The sequence below is a fragment of the Delphinus delphis genome, chromosome 10 (assembly GCF_949987515.2).
Source record: "Delphinus delphis chromosome 10, mDelDel1.2, whole genome shotgun sequence".
In the NCBI taxonomy this organism is placed as follows: Eukaryota; Metazoa; Chordata; class Mammalia; order Artiodactyla; family Delphinidae; genus Delphinus; species Delphinus delphis.
In genome coordinates this window covers 16657340-16680105 of record NC_082692.2, presented here as the reverse complement: position 1 = coordinate 16680105, position 22766 = coordinate 16657340, and the positions used below count along the sequence as shown (strand labels likewise).

Here is a 22766-nt window from a genome sequence, read left to right as displayed (position 1 = left end):
CTCGGGGCAGGACAGGAATAAAGACGCAGACATGGAGAATGGACTTGAGGACACGGGGAGGGGGAAGGGGAAGCTGGGACGAAGTGAGAGAGTGACATGGACATATATATACCACCAAATGTAAAATAGATAGCTAGTGGGAAGCAGCTGCATAGCACAGGGAGATCAGCTCGGTGCTTTGTGACCCCCTAGAGGGGTGGGATAGGGAGGGTGGGAGAGAGACACAAGAGGGAGGGGATATTCGGATATATGTATACGTATAGCTGATTCACTTTGTTATACAGCAGCAACTAACACACCAATGTAAAGCAATTATACTCCAATAAAGATGTTAAAAAAAAATACCACCCTTTTCAAGAGGCTTGCATGAAGGAATTAAAGCAGGCAGGGTCTTGAAATAATAATTTGCCCACCACTGCCATTTGTCATAAAATCCTTTTCACTGTGGCGATTTAAAATCAACCTTGTAAAACACACTGTGAGGAAAAACAGAAAAAAAATTTTAAAAGCCACTTCCTTTAAAAATTTCTGAAGTCGTAGTTAACATGTCAAAAGCCAAATCTCTAGCAATATAATTTAAATGCTGGATTTCACTGTTCCTTCCGGGCCATCCATCCAAAGCCCCACGTATGATGTATGATTTTTTTCTAAACAACAGCAAACATTAATGGTTATGCTTATCAAGTGTGAGAGTTCACTCCTGGTTGAACAGGATGACACACTTGGCAGCGTTTTGACAAAGGCTGGCCTACGTCATTCCATAATCAGTCAGATGGCTATACACACGGATTCTTCACATGTCCTCGTCAAGCTCATGAGAGGTGTCGCTCACGTTTGGATTCCAGAGTCCACCACCACAATAAGCGAGAATACAGATAATATGAACTTCTTTGTCATGATTCCTAAAGCTTAATTAACATGCCCTTGACATTTCTTTTGAGTGAAAAGATAATACATATATTTAAACAATTTTAGAATTATATAGCCAGATAAATATCACTCATCATTGTTCTGAATGTTAAGTCATCGCTGTATACTTTTTTGGGGAGCACTTCACAATTGTGCTGAAGGAAGGACATCAAATGATGCTTAGAAATGTGACACACATTTTCATTTCACACTCCATCAGCTTTTACAGCTGTAGCTCAATGAAATGTAAGAGAGAGCTTGGCAAACAGCCGTATTTACCAAGGTATAAAATAGGGGTCAGGTTACTTTTTTATAGAAAGAAAAAAAATGTTTAATTTTCACTCCACATTACTCAAGCAGATATTCAGCTAACACCCTAGAGAAAGGCACCATAACCACATATACTGACATGGTTTAATGCCTGTTTAACTGCATGTAGGTTTTTACTATATTACAAACAGCTTTGCAAAGCACAAAAATTATCCTTTCCTTACCCCCTTCCACTGAGGATCTACTGACACAGAAACATACTGGATCAGATCATCTTCCGTGTTAAATCTTTCACCTGAAAATAATGGCTTTTGCCCTCTGTTTCTAGCCTAGAAGCAGAAACAGCTTATTCCCTTCACAGGCAGAGAAGCAAAGCTATAGGCATCAGCATAAATGCATCTTTCTAATTCAGATTTCAATCTGTCAGAAAGGATTAAAGCCTCATGCATACATAAAAAGGGAACTATAAATGATAACAGAAACATGGTGGGAAATCACTGTGCTTCCAGAGCGGCTGTTTTACTAGCAGGGTAGAGAGGAAAAGCATCTTCTACTCACCTCTGTTAAACCTGAGACTTCTCCTTTTGCTAATGGTTTGCTGATGGATGGCGCGTATACTTTGGCATCTGAAACTGGCTGCCCTTTCATAAAATGTTTTCCTGATTCATAAACGTTCACTTCGACCATTTTCCCCATGAATGTGGGGTTCTTTGGCACTAAAACCTTAAAAAAAAATGAGAGAAGGCTTAATTTTTAAAACTAAAATTTTATCTTAGAACAGCTTTAGACTTACAGAATTATTAAGATAGCACAGAGAGTTGGTATACCCCAGACGCAGTGCCCCTCTTATTAACGTCTTATGTTGGTATGATACATGTGTCACAATTAATGAGCCAATGTTGGTGTATTACTATTAACTAAAGTCCATACTTTATTCAGAGTTCCTCACTTGTCCCTTAATGTCCTTTTTCTCTTTGGGGATCCCATCCTAAGTGGGCTCTATCTTCCAGATGCTCAAGGACCTGGGGATCTAGCAGGAAGGGAAGGCATTTCTGGGAGGGGTAAGGGGTTATAGACAGCGCTTTCTCCTTGTGGGATGCCTGTGGTCCGAGGGCACGTGGAAGGCAGGCCTGGAACCGCCCGAGGCATCCGCCAGTCACTCTTGGACAGGCCTTTGATATCCGACTCTTGGCTGTCCCAGGCAATGAAGAAAACTGGGACAACACTGATGAAAGCTTTATACTTTTAATACCTTCCAAGTTTGCTGTCAGAGTCAGGATTTGAGCAGCCACTTCAAATAAAGGCCCGCATGTCTGGGTGCATATGTGTGTGTGTGTGCAAGTGCACATGTGTGTGTGTGTTTTGGGGGAAGAGGAAGAATATTTCAAAGCCACCTTTTCAATATCCCAAACCTTGGTGTTTGGAGCTAAATGACTCCTTTAACTGATGGCTGCCATTCACTTCTTTCGTTCTGTTATGAAAAGCATGTACTTGTTAGTTCTGCCTCCACGTAGAACCAGCTCCTCTGAAGGGTACTTGGGCTGGCTCACAGGAAACTGTCAGATGGTCCCTTTCCACGAGCGATTACTGACGGAGGTACTTGTTTACCTCGAGCAAATGTTTCCCCTCCTCTTGGACTTACAGGTAGTTTGTATGTATTATGTCTCCCTCACACTTCTATTTCAGTACTGGAGCTCCTTGCCAATCTTTTCAAGTCATAATCCAAAATAAACAGACTAATTCTAATCCAGCAATACTTTGATATCTAGATACAATCTTCTGGAAGTCATCTTTTTTTAGAAAAATAATTCCTATGAAATCTTTGATATGCTTGGTTTTAGAGACCAAAAAAAAAAAAAAAGAAAGAAAAATCAGATGAGAGCCAGAAGTTCCACAGCCAGTTTCTCCGAGAGGCAGAAACGGATCTTGGTCTTTCTGAGTCTGATTTTTTATGACCACTGAGTACACTGCTTCATCAAAGTATAGGAAGAAAGGTCACCTGGGTGGTGGATTACTCGCGGCAAGCAAATGGACTAAAAAAGCTTTAGTATCAGGATATGAAAGCCCTTTTAAATCAGTTTTTATAAAACAAGAAAATCTCTAGAGCAAACTGTCCCTGGGAGATCTGGTACTATTCTCGGGGAAAATAACTCTCCTTGATCTGCTGTCTTGATCTGAATGAAGGGCTCGGTGTTTTTTTCCCTCCGGTTTTAATAATTGGAAAAAGCTCGACTGCTTTAAATTGGAGGAAACAGCTAATGAGGCATGCCATCGCCTTTAAAATGAAGGGGAAAAAAGTTCCCTGCTGAGGCGAAAACCCAGATGGCAAGAGAAAGGAGAGGAAAGAGGCAACCAAGATACAATCAAGCTCCTCCCGAGGGCTGAGCAGAAGTTTGGCCTGAACAGGAAAATGGCTCTCTGGAGTCAATTACTGAGGTGGAGAACGGGGAAGAGACAGACTCAGCTCAGACATGGGGTGTTCGGAATCCATCCTCAGCTGTCGTCTCTACTGGGGACCGAACAGGGCACATTCGGTCTGGGCCATGAAAAGCTCCCCCACTTTCCCTGAGGACCCAGTGCCCAGTCTGTGCCCCATGCTGGAGGCCCCTCCGGCTCCGGCTTCCCTGCTTTCTAACATGGGCAGTCGGCTTCCCTCGCCCATCCTTTACGTGACTTGCCCAGGCTGGCCTGAAGAGGCTTCCCAAGCCGTGACCCACAGAAAAAAATTTCACTTGTCATTTGATGAGAGTAGGAAAAAAAAAAAAGAAAAGTAGGAAAACTCACTTGATATTAAGAAAAGCGAATACGATCCAGGGATGACCCATGAAATCCCTGTGCCCTTATGAGGGTCTCTAACCAGGAGGGGCATGTTACACCTCCTCCTTAGCCCTTCCCAGGGTCCATGGCCCCCGAAGGAGGCACTGTTTTCTTCAATCGCTTTTGAATTGCTTTACCACCTGGGGTAATGGAATCCCAAATGCTAAAACAGAAGTCTGGTTGCTGGTGGGGCAAAGCACGCTACTTTAACGGGCAGGGAGTGGGAAGCCTTTCAGGTTGGCCTCGAGGAAAACTCTCATAGTGAAGTTGGTTTGATCCTTATGCTGGTCTCCAGAGTTGTTCACCCAACTTGAGTTGAGTCCAACGAACAGACTCCTTTCCCTTTGCCCCCAGCGTTTTTTATCAATGTGGAAGTTAAAAAAAACCCAAAAAAACAAAACACCTGAAACTAAACAAAACTAAGAAAGCCAACCAACAGACCAACCAATCAGAAGCCTGTGTGAGTGCTGTGACAGGGACAGGAAATCCCTGCCCTTCCAGGCTGATGTCGCCGGCACAGACATCCTTCCTGTCTTCTGGACAGAACTTTCCCCTCCACGTTGCCAGGCTGTGGGGATTTTGGCAGTGAGAATTGCCTGTTCCAAACTCCGCAAAGCCAGAGGCGGGTCCTGTCAAAGATGAATGGGGACTAAAACACACTTATTCCTTCGTATAGAATGTTCTGGAGATGAAGCCACAGAGATAAGCCCCATGTCAGCCTGGTTGGATTGATGCTATAAAATAGCCTTCCCGCGACAAGATTCTACACCTCCCCCCCCCCCCCCCCCCGCTTTAAGTCTCTTTCGCTTAAATTGATTTACTTTTAGAAGTCTTTCTCATTTTGGAGAAACCCTAAGAACGTGGGAGTATCTCTTACCTGCTCATAGAATCGATTGTGTGCAACATAAAACTTGGAATCAAAAGATTCTTCTGTGACTAACACTTTTTGTCTCTCACCAATCTGTGGAGAGAAGGGGAGAAAAACAGGAGAGATCAGGGCAAACACCTGAGCATCCAAAAGAAATGCCAACCCAAAGAGTTATGGGCCGTAAGTCGTGTCTCCTTGAATTTAAAGTAGACTCCAGATTGCCAGCTACTTAACAGCCAATGCAAGAGTCACTGATTCAAATGTTCAGAAAGACATTATTATCTATGTAGTAATATCAAATTAGTGTAGAACGGAATCTTATTTTCTTACAGAACTATGAAACAAAACTTGATCTTATTTCCTTCTTCAACGTAAGTTAGATAATTAGAGGCTTCTAAGACACACAAAAATCTTCTAAATATCACTTTGTTTTTCTTGAAACAAAGCTGCAAAACAAGTCAGAACAAGCTGCTTCTAATCCAAATTCATGAAAATATTTTGGCAAAATATGAAGTGGTAATAAACATTAATTTGAGTTACGAGGGGTGCAACACTAAAGAAAATGCCTTAAAAACTAGTCATTAAGTCTCCGTACCTAAACATTTCACACGTTACACGCAATTCTGAAATTACTGATTAATTCAGTTATTTACTTGTTATATACGTTTTCTCTGTCACGGGCAACTGTCTCTTTTTTGTTGCAGGCATGACCCCATATTCATTTTATTTTTTTAAGAGAAAGACAGCAAAAATAGGGGACTGTTAATTCTCTACAGGATCTATATTTACGATCTAAGCATGCATTTTTAATAACCAAGAAGTTAAATCAGCCAAAACGTTGGTTAAAGCAATGTGACCATTTTAAAACAGTCTACTATTTCCAACTTTATTCTACTGTGAAATGCAACATTTAAAGTATCATTACTTTTTTTTTTTTACAACATTGTCAAAATGTCTGATTTAGCAAACCAGCTGTATTGGATGATTGTGCCTGGAATCATTTTTGCCATTGCTACTTGATAAATACAACCCTCTACGTTAAAGCACATTGGCAAGATTTTTTAAACGAAATCCCTATTCTCATATGTAGGGACCTGTCACCATGTTCAGGCAGTTACCACTTAGGCAACATAAACACAGCTGCACTAAACAGACCACCTAACAAAAAGATAACAACAAAAACACCAAACTCTTCTGTCCATTATACAATGCTAATACCTAAATACACCATAATTTGCTCTTTTTCACTCTCTCATTCAAATGTAGCTCCCTTAGCCGAAGGTTGTAAGGTCTCTAGGATACTTATCAAACACTTAACTTAGTTCACTCCTTGAAAACCAGTGAAAAGTTCCCGCACTATTGTCTCTTTTAAAGATCAAGGAGAAACAAAAGAACTACTCCCAGCTTCTACTTTGAGCTTTAATGGCCCTGTTTATTGAAAAAGACTGATGAATATTGGGTTTCACTGAAGTATATTCTTCTGGAAGGAAACTTAGAATGTTTGCACACATTTCACAGTGCGAGTTGCTTATAACTTAAGATAAGTATCTGTCAATGGTTCTTAAGGAAATCTGCAATTACACTTCATCTAACACTAAGTTTTCAGGAAATTAACCACAATACGAGAGAGCAGAGCCACTGAAAACGTATGCCGCTTTTTTCCTCTTGTTGGAATTAATGTGGACAGTTGTAGCAATCGTCTTTGGGCTATTCCATTTTATCTGGAGAGAATAACGATGACAGTAATATATACATATTGAGTTAGAAAGACTTGCTATGTTTATACAGTAGAGGGCAGGGCTTTCGATCAACCATCAGAGAACTATTTGTATGTGAGTATTTAACTATTATTTGCCAAAGGGATTCAGGAGAATTGCTATGGGCAGTAATTTATAGTGGCAAACACCTCTCCAATCACCCTTTTGGTCCCCTCAACTGTGGATTTTGTCTCATTGGTGAGGCTCTTGAAGTTCCCCAGAGGCTGCTGAGCACAAATGAGCATAAGCAAGATAGGACTTTGATGAAGAACTGATGCAGTCTATCCCCAACCCCTAAAAAATCCAACAAAAACAAATGCTCTACGCACAACTTTTTTTAAAGAATGAAGTTGCAATGAAGTGAATGATCAAATATGACTTTTCAGAGAATCAACTGTTTCAAATAACCTTAAAAACAACAAGGGGGGCTTCCCTGGTGGCGCAGTGGTTGAGAGTCCGCCTGCCAATGCAGGGGACGCGGGTTCGTGCCCCGGTCCGGGAAGATCCCACATGCCGCGGAGCGGCTGGGCTCGTGAGCCATGGCCGCTGAGCCTGCGCGTCCGGAGCCTGTGCTCCGCAATGGGAGAGGCCACAGCAGTGAGAGGCCCCCCCCCAAAATAAAAATAAATAAATAAAAACAACAAGGAAGTTAAGGGATGGGGGGTGGGTTTCAGCTGGAACTCTGGAAGAGGCAACTTTGCCTTGGTGACAATAAGGAAACTTACGGGCCAAACGTATTATTGGCCTCAAATGTTTTTTTAAATGAGTCACCTCCTTACTCTCCAAGTGTTTTCTCCCCAGCCCCACTCAATAACCCAGTATGGTTAAAGACCACGTAACAAGATTTAGGATAATCATCCTGATTTACCTAAGAATGCCTCTCTTATCCAGCAAGGAAGTCCTGTTCTCAGAGGAAAAAGCAGGGCTTCAGAAGAAAAAGGGCCACAGGTACCCTTGGGCCACTAGGACTACAGCCACCCAGCTTTCTATTATGCTAAAGGCAGAGCTAATCCACTAAAGCAGGGGTCCCCAGCCCCTGGGCCACGGACAGGGTCGCAGAGCAGGAGGTGAGCGGGGGCCGAGTGAGTGAAGCTTCATCTGCTGCTCCCCATTGCTCGCATGACAGCCCCCCAGTCCGTGAAAAACTGTCTGCCACAAAACTGGTCCCGGTGCCAAAAAGGCTGGCGACCACTGCCCTAGAGGGACCAGTTTGCCTTAGAGAATGATGGGTGTACACTGTGTCTTCTCTGAGATTCTGCAACATGTACTCTCTGCTGACATTCTGCTGAGAAGGCGGCTTCCTGGGCTACTCGCCATCCCTGTCAGAACCTTCCCTAACAGCTGGAACCTCTGGCAGGAATGCAAGGTTACATCACTGGCTTAAGACAAGCCCTTTGAAGAGGAAGTTAACAACAAGATTGCTTGAGTAATTAAAAAAATGAACAAACTCCTGAGTTTATAGAATATATATATTTGTATACATACACACACACACACACACACACACACATATATTTTGAGAATGTAGAGGAGGTTGAAAATAATGGTTTCCATAAGCTTTGTGACTGGTAGCACAATATGGCTGTTCAGCAGGGATGATTAAGATGCAAGTGGAACTGTAAACCCAAAGAATGGTCGGTCGGTCTGGAGGGTGATTTTAAGATAACTGGAACATTCAAGCACAGGAAGAAAGGGGGAAGTTATTTGGAGGGAGAAGGAATGGTCAGAAGCAGGAATGCACAGTTCTAGCAGAGCCCAGGGGAGAGGAAGAGGAAGAAGGTTTATTCAACACCATCAAATGCCACATATTCAAACTGGACAGTAGGGTGAGAGGACATGGGTCTGGGTAGATTATTTTTAAGGTAAAAGAGATTTGGCTACATTTTGGGACTTTGCTTTCCTCATAAAAAAAATGAGAGTTTGGAAGAAGTGACGTGGAGCTGGGGAGACGTGAGCAGGGCTGAAGAGGAAGTAGATTCTGATTTTTAGAGGACCTTTCAGTTCCAAAATTCTCAGTCGTCATTCATGGTAGATTTGGTCTGCTCACAAGGTTTCAGATGAAGGAAACAGGTACTCTAAATCCAGGCTGTCTCTTTTTTCACAGTAAATGTATGCTTAGAGCCCTCTGCAAATTACAGGTACTTTCTTGCTGCACTTAAAGTAACAACGTGATCTTGATACCCACCAAAGAAACATTTACAACGTTTTTCATAAAGCTATTTAGTGACCTGAACCTGAAGAATCCTGTCAAAATCTTCCCAACAAACCCCTTTTTAAAATAACCTCTTTTCCTTCTGATTTTCTTTACAGGTATATAATTTATAGCTGATTAAATAAAATGCTTCTTTGATTTCTAGTGCATTTTAGAGTTTAAGAACTAGGGCTGGGGGACTTCCCTGGTGGTGCAGTGGTTAAGAATCCGCCTGCCAATGCAGGGGACACGGGTTCAATCCCTGATCCAGGAAGATCCCACATGCCGCAGAGCACCTAAGCCCGTGCGCCGCAACTACTGAGCCCGTGTGCCTAGAGCCCGTGTTCTGCAGCAAGAGAAGCCACCGCAATGAGAAGCTCGCACACCACAACGAAAGTAGCCCCTGCTCGCCACAACTAGAGAAAGCCGTGAGCAGCAACAAAGACCCAACACAGCCAAAAATAAATAAATAAATTTATTAAAAAAAAAAAAAAGAACTAGGGCTGGGAATACAAAAACCCCTGCACTTTTATGGGAAACTCAGTTTCCATTTACAAAGTTTGACTTTCAGGACATTTGTCAGGACTTTTCAAAGTGGCTGTCAGTCCTGGCACCTACTGTAACAACCTAGATGTACTTTGTAATTTATTCATCAGATGTCAGTGAAGACAGTGGCTTTTCCAAGGACGTGCAGAACTTCACTTAGTACATTTTAACCTGACTTCATAAATACATTTTATGAAAAATGAACTATAGAAATAGTCTTGTAAAAACCTTCCCTCCATTTCACAGATTGGGTCACTGAAGGAAGAGAAGGTACAGAAAAAGTCCACAGGTTCCTGCATTACCACTGATCTCACAGAGGTGATGGGAACTACAGCCCCCACTATGAAAGGAGTGTAGTAGAACTTTCTAGGCTTTGTTGAAAAGATATGAGAAAAGCTCTTATGCTTTTTTTTTCTTTTTTTTTCAAACCACAGAGGGAGAAAAGAAAGACCCTATTCCCCTAAATAGACAAAGAAGGTAAGAGCATGAAGGGGGCTTAGAAATCTCTGATTTCACAGAGAGGAAACTGAGGTCCAGCAAGATGTGGTGATTTGCTCAGTGGCAGAAAGAAGTCTTGGAAGCATTCCTGCTACTTGATGTCTCCTATTTAATTGCTAGCTGCAGAAAACGTACAACATCATGGCTTTGATTCTGCAGTGCATGGCTTTTCCTTGAGCAGAGAAACATCTGTGACAAACAAAAAGCAATGTTTTTTTAAAATTCAATTTGGGGGTAGATTTTACAGTACATTACATAATCAGCTGGCTGTGTTATTTGTGTCACATCTATGCTTCGAATTTCCCGAGTGCCTGAAGTGGTGAGAAACATCAGTTCTAACCATATGGCCAGATAACACACAGAAAACACACACTTGCATTCAAAAGCAGTGGTTTCCAACAGAATTTGGTTGCTGAATGAATGTTCATTCAAGCACATTCTATTTCTCCATTTGTCCTAAAACAAACAATATTCTGTATGGCTATTTAAGGATTTAAAGAGAGAAACTAAAAAGAATTGCTTCAAGACAGGCAGATAATACTGAAATTTAACAAAGACATTAAGAGTACTTGGGCTTTTACCTTTAACCCAGTAAGAAATGTTACTTGTAGAAGTATTCCTTGAACTAGAAGAAGCGAAGAGTTTCTTTTAAACCCATATATGGCTTTAAAGTATAAACTTTATGTAAATCTTACTTTTAACTAGTTTTTTTTTCCCCCTTCTTCTCACTTTTGTTTTACTTAAACAGAAAGCCTGAGGTGTGGCTTTAGAAAATAACTGCAATTCACTTTACTCTGAAGGGTTAGGTTAGAGAGATTTTAATTAATTCAATATAACCACTCAGAGTATCCAAAAAACATTCACAAAGGACAGATATATATTAGAAGACCTGTGTAAGAGAAATATTTATTTCTTGAAAACAGTTATAAGAAGGTAGAGGAATTATTTTGCTTCCCCTGAAAAGTTCTAGCAATTAATTTTTCTGTCCAATTGCCTTAGGTGGAAAAATGCAGATTAAAACACACGTATCAAAAGTTCTCATAATTATTTATAGTACATTCCTAATAAACTTAAATTTTATCTATGTTTATCCTATACAATATTCTGACATGCTACTTCTGCAGCTAAGTTTTTTTGTTTTTTTTTTTTTATTGTAGATAATAAAATACAATTTTTCTCCCTGACTGGTTTCTGAATGCATGACTCTGGGAAATGTCAAATGTCTTTCTTTACCTCCAGTCAAATTAGTTTTTTTTTTTTTTTTCCCCTAAGCTGCCTGGAACATGTTAAACACAAGGCTGTGACCTTAAACTCTGAAATAATATTTCTAGTGTCTGTGCAAAAGCCTGCCCTCACATACACCTTTAGACTAATTACTGCAGTGTAATGTTGCCAGTGAACCACTGTAATTACACTTGGAGAAAAGTATGGTCTTGTTCTTTCCTAGCTAATGAAAATGATAACCTTTCCATTTTGATTCATCATTCACAACAGGCAGAACATGCGAGGCTGGGTCTCCATGGTATACAGTAATTTTCCTGACTGTTTATGCACACTTCTGTTTTCGGGCCCTGCAGAAGCTGGAATTAAAGAAGCAGGCATCCTTACGCTAAAAATAGTCAACAGTAATAATAGCAATAACATTAAAATTTAATATCATCCTTACTCCACAACGCCATTCTATAATGAAATAGGGCCATGACACAGGAATGTGTGTCAAAAATGATGACAGCATAGAAAACAAGTAATGAGCCTCTGAGTCCATCGTATTCAAAATGCTTGCCATCAGTTTACTGGTCTACTTAAGGATTCCTGAGAGAAGATGTGGGACAGTTCATTGTGAAAGGGGCTGAACTTGGATCCGACTCTTAAACAATGACAGAACATACATTCTATTAGATTTTTAAAAAAACACTATCCTCTGTGTGAAGAAACACACATTCTTTAGCTGTAATTATTATTAGAATTAAACGTGTTCAAAAGGGAAGGAATGTTCCTTTGAGGTAGAATATCCATACCTCTGAAGTGTTTAATTTATGTTTATCTAGCAATTGCCATGAGTATCTTAGTGGCTTTATTATTCCTTATTCACATTTCAGAAATAACCTAAACACCAAAGCAAAACTGAAAAACAATTTGGCTTTTTGAAAGTCCTTCCTCCCAAAGCAATGATGAAAGTTACAAAGACCAGACCCAAGGTGGTTCTGTTGAATCAAATCAAGACTATGACATTTCTTCTAACGATGGCCCTTGTGCTTTTGTCTTCAATTGTTGGCTGGTTTTCTTCTAGCCATGAGCCCACCCCAGTAAGAGAAAGGCAACCCAAGGGAGTCTCTTCCCAGTTGGAGGCAAATGCCATTCTTAATAACAAAGCCATTTTCTTCTGCTGGTTGACAGCCAACAATAACAGTACAGTAACAGTGCTTTACTGATCTGCTGAAAGTCATTCTAGACAGCAAATGCTTACATGACAAATGCTGACCTGATCCCTTTGCAGCATTAGAAATCTGTACCTGAGAGCTGACTGAACTTCCAATTTGAAAACCAGCCAAGATTTAATTACCTGCCTGTACATTTTTGGTATTCTAGAACATTCTCTTAACAAACTCAAACAAGTTGCCTTTCCTTATCACAGACTCTGGCGCAAGTATGTTACCTCTATTTTTTCCCACACGAGGCAAGCTCTACAATGCCCAGGCAGTATAGGAAACTGCTCAACATTTAAAACTACTGAAAGCCCTAAAACCAGATGTTGCCAGTAATATCTATTCATGAGATCTTGTTAATGGGATGACCAAGTGGGGCCAGTATGGGATATGTATGTGGAACCCTTTTTTTAATTAAAATTTCAATTCTAAGATTGAACAATTATCTCCATTTGCTTCTACCTTCCTGATCTTTTCCCATTGGTCCCTATCAATCATTACTCAGCAAGTCTGGGCCAATTTTCTTTGACGAGCGTTTCACATAGGCACAAAGGTGACCATCCTTTTATCTTAGAACTATTGAACAGACTACCTTCTTGGAAAGTGTCTTTAGCATTTTCACTGATGACACAATAAATAATCCAAATTACAAACTCAGACAGGCAGCTGAGCTTGAGAGAGAGAGTTAGTGTTCATGTAATCTAGTAATGTGCAGTAATTACTTGCCAGCTCACCTCACAGTTGCCCAAAGCCCTCATTCCAAAAGCACCGAGCACCAGGCACCTTCAGTCCCCTGTACTACCACATACTTCATCAAAACAATACAAGACTTGGAAGAATTCAAAGAAAGATTCAGACATTTGGAGAGAAAAGGTGTGGATGTGGTATACAGGACACCTAATTTTCTTTGGGGGGAAAGAAGGCTTCTTTTCAAATACTAATTTACAGGAGAAGATGGACAGGTTCTAGTGTACTCAGCTCTAAATGTGAATTTTTTGAATTATGAATTCAGAGCTGTGTGGGTGGTGGAATTAAAAGATCATTCAGTTCAAGGGCTTCCCTGATAGCACAGTGGTTAAGAATCCACCTGCCAATGCAGGGGACACAGGTTTGTGCCCTGGCCTGGGAAGATCCCACATCCCGCGGAGCAACTAAGCCCGTGTGCCACAACTACTGAGCCTGTGCTCTAGAACCTGCAAGCCACAACTACTGAGCCCGTGCACCTAGAGCCCATGTTCTGCAACAAGAGAAGCCGCCGCAACGAGAAGCGCGTGCACTGCAATGAAGAGTAGCCCCTGCTCGCAGCAACTAGAGAAAGCTGTGCGCAGCAACGAAGATCCACAACTTTAAAAATGGATTTTATCCTGACAGTTGCTTTTAGGCATGTGGTAAATTAATGAATTAATCTAAAGCTGCACCATCCAGTACAGTGGCCACCAGCCACAAGTGGCTGGGGAGCACCTGAAACATGGCAAATCCAAATTGAGATGTGCTGTGAAACACACACCAGTGTAAAGACCTTACCAGATTTCAAAAACTTAAATAAGAGTATAAACTAGCTCATTACTTTTATATTGATTACACGCATGTTGAAATTGTAAAAATTAATCAACAGAAACCTCAATGAAATTAGAGTCGGGAGGCCGGAACGGGAAGTCCTGTGCTTTATGAGGATTGCGGAGCCCAAGAGGAAGAAAGACTTTCTCTTCTTTCCTGGCAAGAGCTCTGCTAATGAGAGACCAAAACAACTCAGCCAATGAAAAGTCACAATAGTGCTTTGAACTCTCAGTTCCTCCAGTGAACTCTTTGCTTACTACACCCATCCTAAGTTCCTTTTCCCCTCTTTAAAAGAGTTCTCTCCTTGCTGTGTGGGGACTTGCATGTGGCTCACCGTGGTCATAGACCCCAAACTGCAATTCTCTGTTGATCCGTCATAAACCCATTTTTATCAGAGAAACAAATGGCAGCCTATTTCTTGTAGGTCAACAAAATGATGATATATTTGATATATAAATAAAATATATATTAAAATTAATTTCAACTGTTTTTTACTTTTTTTAGCATAGCTACCAGAAAATTTAAAATAACATCTATGGTTCATTTCCACTGGACAGCGCTGCCCTAAAACATTGTTAGGTAGTTTAAAAATATTTAACAGAAATCCCCCCTTTCACTATTTTAAGGACCAGATTGATCATTTAAAAAATTTTTTTTAAACTCACCACAAATACCCTTAAATTTGCACTAATCATGTAAATGCAATGCTTTAATTTTAGGAGAGAATGCATACGTATCTATAAATTGTTAAAGGTAGGAATTTTGAACTGCTAAAGTTCTCTTTTTGACCTTTAAATTAATCTTGTTTCCATTCTTCTGGTCGACCCTAGCCTCTCCAAAAGCTTAAGGCATGATGAACTTGCTTATTGTTTTTCGGGCAATCCAAGCGACCAAAAGAGGCCACCTAAATTTCCCAATCTGTCATTTCCCATTTTGTGTGGCTGCAAAAGCAAATGGTGTTTGAACTTAAAAGGCAGAAACAGACCATTCTCAGCTTCATTTTTTAAAAAGCCAAAATGAATGTCCAAAATAGGTACCGCCTTCGGTTAAGATAAATCTTTTGTTACCACCCCTATTACCAGAGAACTCAGCATAGATGTGAGCAATAAATAACACGTGCAGTACACCCACCATCTTTCAACCATTTGCCAGCCGGGATGGAGGCAGAGGAAGCAGAATGGATTAAGCAGAAATCAAAGACAGCCAAGCTCTAATGGTGCCTAATTAGCATAACAAAAGACACCGCCACAATCTTTCAGCAGTGGGCAATACATCTCATTAAAGAAGACTGAATAACAATTATGCTCTCCTGCTCCCCGCCCCCCCAGCCCCTATGCTTCTTGGCTTAGCTCTGGGAGACCCTGAGAGCTGGGCTTGAGAGCTTCTGCTTTCTTGGCCAGGCATTGGGGCTGCAGGGAAAGAGCCCACTTGTATTACTGTGCACCTGCATCTCAATGCTTTATTCTGCTTACTCTCCTGCTGTGAAAATGTAGCTTCTTCAAGCACACCAAGTCCTACTATGCGGTTTATAGGTATATAATATTGAGAAATAGCAATGATGACCTAAAAAATGAATACCAGTTCCCCCTAAAATATCTTTATTTAAAGAAAATGATCTATTTGTTTCTCTTCACTTATTCTGTTTTTCCCCTTTGATATTACTACCCTGTCTCAGAGTTAATGAAGCTAAATTGAAATTCGACCAAATTTATCGCAGCCAGTAATTAGCCCTGAGTACGTGTGCATGCACATGTGCGCGTCTGCATGAACGCGCACACACACACACATACATACATACATACATCATGGAATTTAAATGAGAGCAATCTGCTTCAGACCTATCCTCTCTCCCCATCTCCTCTTGATGACAGACAACCAAGAAAATATATGAAATTCAACACAAGGAAATTGAGGTTGCAGGTGAACACGTGGGTAGTAGTTGTATAAATTTAAACCAAGAATAAAAGATTCTACTTAAACCAAGGATAAAAAAATATTCTTCCAGGGTGATCACTAAGAAAGATGAAAGCTTCAAGTAATCCTATGTACTTTTTCATATCAATCCACTTTGGGGGAAGGATTGAGTGGGGAGGAGACAGAAAAGGATGCATTTATTTAAACCAAACAATTTCCAGTTCTGAGCTATATTTTTTGATCAGTAGCCTTTCAAAAAGGAATCTAGTTATGAGGGCTGCTTTGATTTTTGTTTTTTAATGGTCTCTCCTGCCAAACACAATATTACAGAGTCTACTTAAACCCAAATACTGCCATGTCTGTGAGCTGCCCTAGGAAAAGCTGTTGATCACAGGGGTGGACAGGAACCTCTGCAATCGTTAGAGAGACTCAAGCAAAAACTGAGTCAATGCACCGAGTAGCTGGGAAAGCCTGCTGAACCCATGTAGTGTGCCTGGATTGTCCACACTGCTGCAAAGTCGCTGCCTTGCAGGAACTGAGAGACCTTGAGAATATTCAGGTCATTCACATCATAGGCAGCAGACGTGGGGCGAGACATTTTGGTGCTATACACAATCTGCACACGGCGGCACACAGTTAAAATAAAACTTGAGAAGTCACTTAAATCTTAAAAGGACCTTCTCTCTCTGGTGAACTACTCAACATTCAAGAGCTGGTTTCCACCTTCCACCCTTTAGGAAGAGTGAATTTTTAAAAATCCTCTCTCCCAATTCTCCTGTTTAATAGATCACATTGTTTTTGTTTTTTACCTTCTTGCCTATTTCCACCTTAAAGTTTTGCCAAAAAGTAGTATTCAAACACAACACAACACGTTATTATGAAGTCTATCCTGCTTTATCTTTTAAAGTACAACAATTTGGTATTTTAATTCCCAGTCAGTAACTAGATCTCTGGTAATCACCACAGTCCGAGTCTACTGGTCTGACGTCTTACAAAGGTATCTGGGTACATTGGTACAATTTCCTTCTCTTTTAAGACAGAACCCTGGCCAAGAAGAGAAGAGCTTGAAAAGTACTAACCAGGGAGTCAAGAAGCCTTTCATTCTCCAGACGAAGGAACAAGATAAAACCCCAGAAGAACAACTTAATGAAGTGGAGATAGGCAATCCACCCAAGAAAGAGTTCAGAGTAATGATTGTAAAGATGATCCAAGAACGCAGGAAAAGAACGGATGCACAGAGTGAGAAATTACAAGAAGTTTTTAACAAAGAGTTAGAAAATACAAAGAACAAACAAACAGAGCTGAAGAATACAATAACTGAAATGAAAAATACACTAGGAAGGAATCAACAGCAGAATAAATGAGGCAGAAAAATAGATCAGTGAGCTGGAAGGCAGAACAGTGGAAATCACTGCTGTGGAACAGAATAAAGAAAAAAGAACGGAAAGAAATGAGGACAGTTTAAGAGACCTCTGGGACAACATCAAATGTACCAACATTCACATTATAGGGGTCCCAGAAGGAGAAGGGAGAGAGAAAGGGCCTGAGATAATAGCTGAAAACTTCCCTAACGTGGGAAAGGAAACAGTCACCCAAGTCCAGGAAGTGCAGAGAGTCCCATACAGGACTAACCCAAGGAGGAACACGCCGAGACACACAGTCATCAAACTGACAACAGCCACTAACTAGCTGTTTGACTCCAAACAAATCATTTCACTTTGGGGCCTCAGTTTCCTCATCTTAAAAAAGGGGGAAGGGGGTTGAAACCAGTAACCTGAAAGGCCACTTCTGGTCCACATATCCATGGAGGAGGCAGGGCCAGCAAGGTGTCTGTCCTGCAGTGAAGGCTAAGAGTACACGATGGGAAGGGAGTGTCTGCTGGCAGTGGTTGTGGTGGCAGCAGCAGTAGTGTCCCATGGACACAGCCAGGGGCCGGCCCTTGCTGCACAGCTTGGCACTAGTCTCATCACCAGTATTCCTTCCTTTCACTTCCAGAGCTGACACATAGCCTGGGATTAACAACATTTGCCAAAGGCAAGGCTTTGTGGAAGAATGAATGGGAGTAACATTTTGGGGATTCGGTTTACCTGTCTGGAAGAAACAATTAAAATAATTACCTGGCTTGAATCTTGAGTTGTCCTCAGATTAATGACCTAGCTTTTGGAAGTCAGTATACGTGCTGGAAAAGTTGGATTACTGTTGGCATTACAGCTGATAGTACTCCTGTTACCGCCAGGAGTATATTCCCAAATTTCATGCATTTCATTTACTATAGAAGGTAGCTCTGTGAGCTGAAACACATTCATGAGTTCAACATTACTGCTGGATATCTTGATTGAAGGAGTCAAGAGAAAAATCTAAGAAAACTATCTTGGGGCTCTATCCAATTACTGCTTCAGAATAGGCATAGGTTTTAGAAAGCAACACCATATGGAGGCAGGATTATTTAATGTACATAGACCGTTGCTAAACAGGTTAACAAAGCAGAAGGCTGCAGGGCCTGGACCTTACGGAGCCCAGGTCAGCTGTCTTGCTAGGCCTGCTGTCGTCTCTCTTGAGGAATCCTGCCCAAAAAGCAGAGATAACTCTTGTGCTCCCTTTTCAAAGCCATGACCCAAAAGGATTTCAGAGAGGTAAGACAAAGCATATTTAATGGGAAGAAAGGAGGATAATTGTCCAATATTGATAAACCCACAATTCATTTTTTCAGTAGCTATTGGAAAGATGAATTATGCTTAAAAAAAAAAACAACCCCCCCCCCAACCTGAACAGCTTCTTGTCACTTCTAAAACATGATCCTGTGTCTGCCTGAAAGAGTTAAGCCTATATAAATATTTATCATTCTTCTTTCAAAAGGATAAGAAAAATTCCTTTTGCATACATGAATTTCAGATTGCTAAGCAAACATCAGGATATGGTCAGGGGCCCATCATCTTAATGAGGATATGGTAATGATAATTTTTTTTTTTTTTAAGCTTGCTTATATGTGATCAAAAATACACTAGAGATTTTGATTTTATACTGGGGCATGCACAGACCCATGAACAGTTAATGCCTTTAGAAGCATATGGGTGGGATAACAGGAATACCATCAAGGGCTTACAGTGGGACTAGGGTGAAAGATTCATTAAAAGTGATAAATAGGATATGCCTTACTTAATGTCTTGCAATTGCATATTTAATATAGCAGGCCAGTGACTATGCATTTGAACTGTCTTTATTTTTAAGAGAACTGCCAGATGTTAATTACATATTAAACAGTTATTTGCAAATGAGGACTTCTTCATTAACATATCAGAATCATAATAATAAACAATTCTCTGTTACGCAACAGTACATAGGACAGTGGGAAGTTTAAGAACAGTACATACATATAGCACTACAGCAGGGCAAAATATCCTACTTACCTTGAGCAAGCTGATACCTTAAAAATTTTTTAAGGGAAATAAATAACCTAGATGCAAGTTCACAAGATTCTACATTTTATGAGATCAGAGATTTTGTTTCTTTTATTTGCAGCTGTATCTCTAGTGGCAACACCATGCTTGGTTCACTGCAGGTGCTCAATAAATGTTGAATGAATGAAGGAACCAGCTCTTTTTTTTTTTTTGCGGTACGCGGGCCTCTCACTGCCGTGGCCTCTCCCGTTGCGGAGGACAGGCTCTGGACGCGCAGGCTCAGCGGCCATGGCTCACGGGCCCAGCCGCTCTGCGGCATGTGGGATCTTCCCGGATCGGGGCACGAACCCGTGTCCCCTGTATTGGCAGGCGGACTCTCAACCACTGCGCCACCAGGGAAGCCCAGAACCAGCTCTTTTAACAAGTAAATAGTTATATTTTTGCAATTAGATTGTCATGCACTGATACTTTTTAAAAATTTTTAAATTTTTAGAAGTTAAAAAATTTAAAAATTTTGCTTTTATGTTTCAATAACTGTGTATGTAAAAAAAAAAAGAGACCTGAATATTTAAATTATGAACCTAGACTATAAATGTGTTTATAATAAGACATGGATATTTCCTTCAGTAGACTGTAACCATATTTTAAATTATTTTGTTCCACACTGTTTTTTATATCTTTTTTTAATATCTTTTTTTATCTGTTTTTTATATTTTTGTAAACTGGAATTAAGTCATCAGTGAGGTTATTCTCAAAGGATTTACTTCTCGAATTTATTCCAAGGGACGTAGAAGAAACGCATTTTTCTGTTACCACCTTCATAACAAATAGCAGCTGTAATAATCTTACTTCACATAGTTCCTTATTTATTTATTTTTATTAGAGACTATTTTTTTAGAGCAGTTTTATGTTCATAGCAAAATTGAGAGGCGGATCCAGAGACTTGCCACGTATCTCCCTTATAACTTGTAACAAATGTACCACGCTGGTGAGGAATGTTGATAACAGTTCCCTATTTTTCATTTTCAGGTATACATTTGTTGTTTCTAACACAGAGACCAAGAAACACAAAGAATTTAAGTAACTTGCTCAAGGTTAACAGCGAGTTAGATACAGCTCCCAGGCGCCAAGCTTCCTAGCCCAAGTGTTCTCTGCAGTCTACAATGCCGCACCATCTCTCTGCTACTTAATTTGTGGGTCTGGAAGACAGCACAAAACAAGGCCCTTAAGAAGAGATATAAGAAAATAAGAGGTGCTGTAATTAGCGCACAACAGAGTAAAGCAGAAAAAGATGGGAAACGTTAGAGAAATTTTCAGTATTATCATTCACTAACTAGCAGAGAAAGATGGAAAATTATTGAGATCTTTTCTCAAAATAGTCACCTTGAGTTCTCTGCTTTGTATTATTTCTCTACTTACTTCTAGCACCTACCACGACCAAGAGCACAAGCACTGCCCGCCCCCACTCCTTCTGTTCCAGCGATGCAATGGCGTACCGTATTTCTCCACCACACACTCTCTAGGGTAGGTATTGACATTGTCTTTTCTCTACAGACAAGGAAACTATGGCCCACTGTGGTGCTCTTAGCCAAAGTCACATAGTGTATAATGGCGAAGCTGAGTGATTTCCTTTTTATGGAGGTGATAGTTAATAGCTTACAATATTCATTCAGAAAAATTTTATTTATGATTTTTAAAAAATACAAAGATGTACTATTATGAATAAACAATTACTTCCAAATTCTTCAGCTTGCCAGAAAGTCAGTAGGCAAGAAATATAAAATAAATTTAAGGCTATTTATTTATTTAGTGGTACGCGGGCCTCTCACTGTTGTGGCCTCTCCCGTTGCGGAGCACAGGCTCCGGACACACAGGCTCAGTGGCCATGGCTCATGGGCCCAGCAGCTCCGCGGCACGTGGGATCTTCCCGGACCGGGGCACGAACCCGCGTCCCCTGCATCTGCAGGCGGACTCTCAACCACTGCGCCACCAGGGAAACCCAAGGCTAATTATTAAAATATACCCGTGCCCAGCATTTCCTAGCGAACACGGGGGGGAGTGGGGGTAGGAATGCCCTCCCCTCCCGAAACTACTTGCTCCTAACTAGGCATCTTCATGTTCAGCATGTGACTTTGGTTAGCATTAGTCTTGAGGTTAAATAAGGCCTCAGACTGATAAACGAAGGAAACATCTGACTATTAACAAGCAAACCCATGATAATGAATTGTTGAATCAGGGCAATTTATTTTATAAGCCTGTTTTGGGTAATATTTCTATTATGGTCTCATTCTCTCTCTCTTTCTTCCCCTTCGCATCATGCCCCCCACCCAACCACCTTACTTCCTTCTCTGTCTTTGAAATTCCCAGACGCTCTTTGCAAAGATATTGAGGGCTTTGCTCACCCTGAAAGGAGGTGAGGAAAGGTGAGCAGCGCCATGCCAACAGCAGGTAAGTTACTTCCCTGCTAATGAGTCTATCACTTGCTGTGTCCTAGGTTAAAAGGTAATACGGATACTGGCAAATAAGTTTATAAACTTTTAAAACTAATCGTGACAGCACTCTTCTCACACTTTTTGAGTTGAAATGTTGTTTGGGTAAAAATTCAGAAAAATGTGACAGGCTGGAATCACTCCCTAAGCTGTGTGCTCTGCTAGTGACCCCGGCATTACAGAAAGAACAGGGAACCTGGTTGGAGACCAGAGCTGAGCTCTCACGTGCTTGGGTAGGTGCTCTGGGGTCCTCGGTCAGATGCAAACACAGCTAGTTCACTTAAATGAGAGCAGGTGCCATTCCTTAAGAAAGTGACAACTGCTATATGAAAATGCATTGTCGGTGATACTGATACCACCATTACAACTACAGAGGCCCAGATGGTGTACAAGTGAGTAAGTTATTGTCTGGAAGCTGTCCTGGGTTGGAAACTTTTTTGGGTACCATTTTCAATCAGATTAATTCCTTCTGCAATGACTTTTAACAAGATCATCTTTGACAATGTGATCCCTCCTTTCTTTCAATTAAAAACTCTTATATACAACTTAAAATTAACACTAAAACCAAGTTTTTTAAAAAAGCTAAAAAGTGTGGCCTCCTCTTCATTATTTGAGTTCAAAATCTACACAGGGCACATCCATATTAACAGCACACTGATGTCTTTTCCACTATCAGTGGAATCACAACATAAATGGTGAAGGATTTATAAAGAAAAATAGGCATGGGGCTTTGTGGAAGAATTTTATATTATTAAAAATCCTTAAATATATATGTAACTGCTGTCATATAGTTTAGAATGATGATAAGAAATGTAATTTCATGACGGTTTCCTTTTCTCTCTCATCTTACTCCTCCTCCAGTACACTGCCCTCGCCTTGCATACTGTGTACTTGCCCCTTGCATCTTCATCTCTCATTTTGTCCTGCTGTCCTGTGCTTGCAACACTGGCTGCTCCTATCTTCTAAGTGACATTTTGTTATTTAGTTGACAGACTAGACAGGGTATCAAGGGGTGACAACAAAACAGGCTGAGTTCAAGTGAGATTCTGACTTTGGTTTGGACAAGCTACTCACTCTTGCCGTCTATGAAATGAGAAAAGATTTAAAATCCAACTATCTTAGAATT

The 22766-nt window shown here is 40.7% G+C and overlaps 1 protein-coding gene across 4 annotated transcripts in view; it reads right to left on the bottom strand.

The window, feature by feature from the left end:
- The window catches only part of CDKAL1 (CDK5 regulatory subunit associated protein 1 like 1), a 654211-nt gene that overhangs the window by 30303 nt on the left and 601142 nt on the right, over window positions 1-22766 (bottom strand). For all 4 annotated transcript variants that reach the window (XM_060023566.1, XM_060023563.1, XM_060023565.1 and 1 more), the window contains 2 exons: window positions 4874-4957; window positions 1738-1902 (listed from right to left, as the gene is read on the bottom strand). In XM_060023566.1, coding sequence (XP_059879549.1) covers window positions 1738-1902; window positions 4874-4957 — 249 coding nt within the window. The remainder of the gene's footprint in view (window positions 1-1737; window positions 1903-4873; window positions 4958-22766) is intronic.